At 38.0% G+C, this 7,934-nt stretch overlaps 1 protein-coding gene across 1 annotated transcript; it reads left to right on the forward strand.

The window, feature by feature from the left end:
- The first annotated feature begins 227 nt into the window (after positions 1-227).
- cfap157 (cilia and flagella associated protein 157) lies at positions 228-7,679 on the forward strand. Its single transcript, XM_020917692.2, has 7 exons — positions 228-382; positions 1,671-1,942; positions 2,523-2,676; positions 3,105-3,372; positions 6,602-6,723; positions 7,087-7,237; positions 7,587-7,679. Exons 1-7 carry the CDS (start codon positions 228-230, stop codon positions 7,677-7,679), a joined length of 1,215 nt encoding a protein of 404 aa, XP_020773351.2.
- Positions 7,680-7,934: the final 255 nt, after the last annotated feature.

Below are 7,934 nucleotides of genomic sequence, written 5' to 3' on the forward strand. Positions count from 1 at the left end.
ATTGTAATCTATATCTAATTCTGTCAATATTATGCGTATATTTTGTTTAGCAGAAAGCCTAGGCTACTACGCGACCTGTTAGCTAATGTACCCTGTCACCTCTACCATGTCTGTAGTCCTCAGTCACCTTAGAACTACTACTTCCGTAATGTTCGTGAAAGCAGCATATCCTAGCAACCACAAGTTTGGTTTGCGACGTCTTGAAACTCTGAGATAAAAGTGAAAGGATGCCCAAAAAAGCGAAGGGAAGTGGTGATAAAGAAGACCAGGACAAGAAGATGACAAAGAGAAACTCGGCTTCTGCACCTAAAGACGTGACTGAAGAAAAAGAGAAGAGCATCTACTTAGCACAAATTCGATTCTTGAATGAAAAGTTGGAAAGGTAGGCCACGCGCTCTATGCATGCGCTTCACAAACATGCTACATTCAGTGTATCTATTATGTAGGCTTATGCAAAAATAAAATAAAATAAAGAAATCTAATAAAAATATAGTTGGCCCAATACCTCTGAAATTACTGTCCCTATTCACATGGAACAAAACTAGTGCAAATCTTATCTGTTAGCACAAAACTTCTGAAACTAATGTTGCCATAATAGCTGTAGAAATGTAGTAGTTGCCAGGTGAGGTATGTAGGCCCCTGCCATTCATCCGGTCTTTATCCGTCTGAAATGACCACATAATCAAATTTAAGTGAAGCGAATTAAGGAAAGGCTTATTAACAAATATTGGGCCTTTATTCACTGTGATTAGGTTACTGGTTGCCATAGAAGGAAGTATAGTGTGATGGCTGAGATTTGATTGTCTAACTGCATAAATTGCCTGTAGGATATAGGCCTACTTAATCAGTATGGCTCTGCTGCCTACTGAAACTTTATGTCACGCCACAACAACTGTAGTCCGTGTGGGAATGAACAAAGACAAGATTTGATTTCAGGCATAAGGAGAAGTTCCTTATCATAAGTAGATGAATGATCAAGGTCTTTATACTCCCTGTTCCCAACTCAAGTCTGTGTTTTTCACATAAAAGTCATGGTCTGTTGTGGGGCAAAGAGATTGACATAATTACTTACTTTGGTACTATTTCTAGATAATACAGGCCTGGATGCCCACTAAAGTAGCACTCAGGGATCCATCTCAGATCTTGAGCTAGGCTTGGTTAAGACTTTAAAAAATAACAAACAAAAAAAAACAGATAACTAACTAGAATAATCAGATAACCCAATCATTAGATCTGATTTTTGGAGTGTGCTATGCTCAAGAGAAATCTTACAAACACCTGAACACCTTAATTAGTCAACACATGATGTAGGACTGGGGAATGACAAAAAATGCATTTTTAAATAAATTATTTATTTAGTTTTATTTATTCTTGGTAAAACAACTTTTTCAGTAATGTAATACTTTCATAGTTTGCCATTTGTTGTGCATCATTTTCCTCACCAACACCTGTGTGAACAACCAGAAAGAAATCCCATCAGATGTTTTGTTTACATGACATTTCAGATTTTTGGTGTGCATGTAAACAGAGCCACTGCAAGAGTTATACGGAACGAAACAACCAGTCTAGGAATATACTCACTTTTTATGCTATAGGCAGTTTTAATGTTCTGCTGTTTCTTTATATACTTTGTTATGTATACTAGTTACCAAGTACATTTTGCCCTCCAGATATGAGCAGAAATGCAATGACCTGGAGGCACAGAAGAAGGACTTAAACCTTAAACACAGCGCCTTGGAGAAGGAAAAGACTGATATCATGGATTTTCTGAGACGCTCTTTACTGGACAAAGAGGAAGAAGTGGAGAGACTGAGTGAGCGGCTGGAGACTGTTCTGGAAGAAGTTCAGAAAGAACAGGAGGAGATGCAAGAACAGCACAGTCTACAGATCGAGCAACTACAAAACAGGACTGATGAACTAACTGTAGAGAACAAAAGGCTTGGTAAGATTCTGCTATTCTCTGATCTATATTAGAATGCTGTTTTGTCATCAAAACATACCTGGGGTTGTGGTTTCATTCACACACGTTCCACCTTGTGATGTCATGTGGTAATGTTATGAGAATAATATGATTTTAGTTCTGGAACTGCCTATCTCTACCAAACTAAAGGTGAAAGGTATAGCTGTTAAACTGAAAACTGCCTTTAAATAACACCACAAGGTGGACCAGAGCATTTTGAACTTTGAAGATGCAGACAGACTGATAATAAATGATTGCTCAAACGTGTGTGAATGAAACAAACACAGCTCTGGGTATGTTTTTTATCAGACAACAATATTACAGCATGGCTTAAAACTAACAAACAAATGCATTTTGTGTAATATAGGACATTTAAGACAAAAACAGTTTAAAAAGGTGCTTGTAAAATAAATGTTAAATATTGATCTGTCAAACAACACATTATAAGGTGATATTATGACAAGCCAACATATCATCAGTGTTATTTTTTTTTGTATTATTCCTAGTGAAATCTATACACAGAAGTTGTGTTATTCTAACTCCCATTGTTGTATTGTTCTAGTGGAAAAGCTCACCTGTGTGGAGCAGTTCCTAAATGAAAGAGACCAGATGATGGCCAACTTAGACACTCTGAAAAAACAACTTTTTCATCAAGAAGAGGAGCACAGAGTCAACCTCCATGAGCGGGACATACAGGCACTGATGGACAAGAAAAAGTTAGTCTTACACATATGAGCAGACTATTTCTCAAATAAACTGCAATCTTTGTCACCTAAAGGGCATATTATGTAAAATGTTGCTTGATCATTAGCTCACTCAAAAGTTGTATTTCTGTTGATGCATGTTTGAGTAATCCTGTATTGTTCTGCATTTTAGGCTTGAGAGCTCAGAAAATATTTTCACCTATCCCAGCCCACTTCTCTGTGCTTACTTGCAATTATTTAAGAAATTCAGACATATGGATTTCAAAAATGTCACATAGTTATTTTTCAACAGTAAAAACAAAGAAATTAAAATTTGCTAATCACTGAAGAGTAGATCAATATTGTGATTTACAAACAAAACAACAAAATAAATTAATAAGCTATGAGATATTTGAATATGAAATACCTGTTAAAAACAAAAGCCTTCTATATTTTTTAAGGTGGGAGAAGAAACTGGAGGGCCACGTAGCCAATATGGAGGCAGAGGTCCAGTCCTTGGTGAACCAGAAGCTCCCAGAGACCACCAGTCTGGCCCTAGAGCAGAACAAGGAGCTAAGGGAGCGTTTTATCCAGCTATCGCAGCACACTCAAGAGCTGCTGGAGAGGAACACAGCCCTGCAGAAGATCAAGACTGGCCTTAAACTGGATGTGGAAAACTTGGAGCAAATGTTCAAAGAGGTGTCTCGCAATAACTGCGTCCAGAAAAGGGTAAGAGCAAAAAATACAGCAGGAATAAAGCTTAATACTAGATGTTGGCTAATACAGACATGGACAAAATTGTTGGTACTCTCTGGCAATGAAAGAAAAATCAACAATCGTCACTGAAATAATCTGAAACTGATAAAAGCAATAATAAATAAAAACTGACTGAAAATTATCCAGCGAAACTGTGGTTAAACAGAATCATTAGAAAAAACTAAATAATGACACTGGCCTGGACTTTTTTACACACCGTTTTGAGGCAATCTCTGCAATAAAACGGTTTCTGTAACTGTCAATGAGACTTCTGCACTGGTCAACTGGTATTTTGACCCATTTCACTTGAGCAAACTGTTCTTCTTATCTCAGGTTTGAAAGATGTCTTCTCCAGACAGCATTTTTCAGTTCATTTCACAGATGTTCAGTAGGATTGAGATCTGGGCTCACAGAAGACCACTCCAGAACAGTCCAATGTTTTGTTCTTGGGTGTTTTTCGCTGGGTGTTTTCAGTCATTGTCCTGTTGGAAGTCCCAAAATGCCTTGATAGTCTTGAGATTTCATTGTATCTTGCATAGATTCAAGACACCCTGTGCCAGATGCAGCAAAACAGCCCCATAACAAAACCAAGCCTCCTCCATACTTCACAGTAGGAAGAGTGTTCTTTTCTTGGTGTGCTTAATTTTTGCGTCTGTGAACATAGAGCTGATGTGTCTTGCCAAAGAGCTCCAGTTTTGACTCATCTTTTCAAAGGACATTCTCCCAGAAGCTTTGTGGCTTGTCAATGATCCATCTCTTCAGTTTGTTATAAAATTTCCTCTTGCAGCTGCGTCCAGGGAGGTTGGCTACAGTCGTGTGGACCTTAAACTTCTGAAGAACATGTATAACTGTAATCACAGGAACAGCACACTTATGGCCTTTATCTTTAACCTGCTTGCCCATCATTTTCTTTCTAGTCTTGTGACACAGTTCTCTTCTTCACTTTCTCTGGTCCATGTTCAGTGTTGTATCCATCACATCTCCAAACGGCACAATGACAACACGTCACTCTTTAAACAGGTAAACTAACTGAGGACAAGTTTGAAGACGCCTGTGATGCAGATTGCACCTAACTTTAACATGTCCCTATTGTTCACTTACTTACAATCTTTTCTAGGGTTACCATCATTTTTGTCCAGGCAAGTTTCTTCAGTTTGTTTTTTTAAATAATTGTGTTGAACAGCAATTCAAAAACAGTGATTTTTCATTGGTTATTTTTCAGGATTTTTTATTTATTAATGCTTTTCTTAATTTCAAGTTATTTCAGTGACCATTGTTGATTTTTCTTTCATTACCACTGGGATACCAACAGTTTTGTCCATGTCTGTATATCCGGCCAATATTTGCACTTTTTCGTGCTTTGGCTATCAACCTTAAAATACCAGCAGAGGCCAGTATTCTGTTTTGGCTAACCTGCTGCCCACAAAGCTTTATTTGAACACTTTAATGCAAAGAAATAACTGCTGAAAATGTGACTACATCCTACTGAAAGCTTGTGGTAAAAAGGGACTGTAGGTGAGTTTGTCATAAATTAAAATTACGTAATTTGGCGAAAATAATCAAAACCCGCCTTAAATATTGACCCCAAAATATAAACCAAGCTTATTGGCCATCAGTTGCTCTGAATTCTAAACATTCAATATAGGCATTGGCTTTAAGGCTTGCCCTGGTCATTCAGTTTTCTTTTCAGCTCTGACAGTTTGTGGTTGCCATTTGTAATCCAAGAAGTATCTCAGTAAATTAGAATATTATAAAAGATCAATAAAAAAAAATGTCAATGCACTCAGTAGTTGGTTGGACTTCCTTTGGCATGAATTATTGTACCAATGCGCCGTGGCATGGAGGCAATCACCCTGCGGCACTGCTCAGATGTAACAGAAGTCCAGGTTGCTTTGATAGCAGCCTTCAGATCATCTGCATTGCTGGGTCTGGTGTCTCTCATCTTCCTCTTGACAATATCCCTGAGATTCTCTACGGGGTTCAGGGCAGACAAGTTTGCAGGCCAATCAAGCACAGTAACACCATGCTTACTGAGCATCTTCTGGTACCTTTGACTGTGTGGACAGGTGCCAAGTCCTGCTGGAAAATGAAATCAGCATCTCCATAAAGAAGGCCAGCAGAATGAAGCCTGATGTGCTCTAAAATGTGCTGTGAAAATGACTGTGGAAACTTCATAATGGATTTCAAGTAACGTAGATTCAGTGCCTCTCCACTCTTCCTCCAGCCTCTGGGACCTTGATTTCCAAAAGACTGGCACAATTTACTTTCATCTGAAAAGAGGACTTTGAACCAGTGAGCAACAGTCCAGTTCTTTTTTTTTCAGTCTATTCCTCATGAGGCTTCCCAAATTTTTGAGGAGATTTTCCTTGACAGTCCTCTCAAGGCTGTGGTCATCCCTTTGGCTGGTGCACCTTTTTTTTCCTTTCACTCATGTTTTTATGAATATGCTTGGATACAGCACTCTGAGAGCAACCAGCTTCTTTAGCAATGACCTTTTGTCACTGTCTCCTTGTGGAAGGTGTGAGTGAGTGTCTTTAGGACATCTGTCCAGTCAGCAGTATTCTCTGTGATTGTGTAGCCCATTGACCCAGACTTGAGAGACCATTAAAGGCTCAGGAAACCTTTGCAGGTGGTTTGAGCTAATGGGCTGATTAAGGTGTGACACCATGACTTTCCAATATTCTGTTTTTTCACACTATTCTAATTTTCTTAGACACGCAGTTTACGGTTTTCATTTTCTGTAGGCCGTAATAATCAAAATTTCAAGAAATAAAGGCTCGAAAGTGTCATTAATCTATATAATATATGGGTGTGACTTTCTGAAATTAAATGAAAATATTGAACTTTTTCATCATATTCTATTATTTTTTAAATGGACTAATAAGCTCCTATTTCAACTTGAGTTTCTCTTTCACAGATGTATTGTAGAAATAACAAATCTCCTTGTAAGAGGTGATGTGATGTTATAGCTTTCCTTCGGTATTTTGAGTCCTTTGAATCTCTTCGAGCTTTTTGGTTGGTCAGTTTCTCCTGGGTTTGCAGTCTCACTTCTGTTGATCCAGACAAGTCATATGGTAATAGCAATTCAGTATTTTTATTTTTTTTTCTGTGAGCTGGGGTAAGTGATCATAGATCTCCATTCACCTTAATAATTGTTCTGCGCCTTTTGCATAACTCTGATATTATCATTTTTATTCCCCAGATAGTTAAACAGCTAACTGAGAAGTGTACACAGCTACAGACTGAGCTAAACCAGAGTAAACAGAAGCATCAACAGCTGCACTCGCTGCATTCACAGAGTATGGACGAAATGGAGACACTCAGGTCCAGTTATTCATTAATGTTAAAGATGCACTATGTACATTTTTGGTGATGGGTCTGTTACCTGCTTGTTTCCATGGAGATGTTAATCTTCTATTTATCTTTCAAAAGGGTTAGGGTTCGAGCCCCTGAGTGGGCTAGCCTCTCCTCAGAGCTGACCTGCTGCTTGGCCTGGTGACTTCACACACTTGTTTCCATGGAGATGGATAAGTTACATGCCATAGTATGGAACATTTTAGGCAAAGCAATACCGTCTACATGGAGACAAGTAGAAAAGTTACATAGTGCCCCTTTAAAAATATGGCCATCTATATCCACGTAGGTGAATCCAGCCCTGATGTGGTCATTATTACTGTGTGTGTGCAGGAAGGACAGGGCCTCTGTGTTCAAGCAGTGCAATAAAAAACAATATGACATCAGTCGTCTGGAGGCAGAGTTACAACAGGCGAGGAAGAAGAGGAGCGAGATGAAGAGCATCACACAAAAGGGATGCATTATTCTTAAAGAGGCATTGATGGTACTGTTTTGTAACTATATCATTATCAGTACTAGTATCATTATTAGTATTAGTATTTTTTTTTTCATGACTAGGTATTACAGTGATCTGTTAATATGTCTGTAAGATACATATGCAGTCATAAGAAAGAATACACATGATGTAGGACTGGGGAATGACAAAAAATGCATTTTTAAATTAAAAAAAAAATAAATAAATAATTAAAATTATTTATTTTTTAAATTTATTCTTTTTTTATTCTTCTATTTTAAATTTATTCTTAAAAACAACTAATGAAGAAAATCTTGCCTTTCTATGTGTTGGGTAAAAGTGTTAACTTCTGAATTTGGTAATTTTTTTTTTTAAACAGGAATTTGATGTGGAGTATTCAAAGGAACGGGTTGACCGGTTGAAGCCACTCCTGCAAAAGCTGCTGGTGGTCCTAGAAGCCTCCTCACTCTGACAACCAATGTAAAGGTTTATTATATGTTTGAGATTTGTGCAACTAAATGGTGGTATATATTAAATTAATATTGGTTTTTTTCTTCTCTCAGGAACAAATCAAGTCTGAGGCAAACAACACAGAGGGAAATCATACCATACCAAGTCGTGTGTAAAGAATGAAACACTTAGAGGATAAAATACACTGTACTGGTACAGCTGAGAGACTGCTCTGTCTCTCAGCTGGCCCGGGAACACCTTGAAGTCCCCTGAAGGA

This window comes from Boleophthalmus pectinirostris, unplaced genomic scaffold (assembly GCF_026225935.1).
Source record: "Boleophthalmus pectinirostris isolate CB_2022bp ecotype Guang Dong unplaced genomic scaffold, ASM2622593v1 HiC_scaffold_4, whole genome shotgun sequence".
NCBI lineage: Eukaryota > Metazoa > Chordata > Actinopteri > Gobiiformes > Gobiidae > Boleophthalmus > Boleophthalmus pectinirostris.

Bases quoted from the DNA above. Each gene is read 5' to 3' on its own strand.
- cfap157 (XM_020917692.2), top strand. From the start codon at position 228: ATGCCCAAAAAAGCGAAGGGAAGTGGTGATAAAGAAGACCAGGACAAG. The intron at 1,943-2,522 runs GTAAGATTCTGC...GTATTGTTCTAG, and splicing joins TGTAGAGAACAAAAGGCTTG to TGGAAAAGCTCACCTGTGTG. The intron at 2,677-3,104 runs GTTAGTCTTACA...ATATTTTTTAAG, and splicing joins GCACTGATGGACAAGAAAAA to GTGGGAGAAGAAACTGGAGG.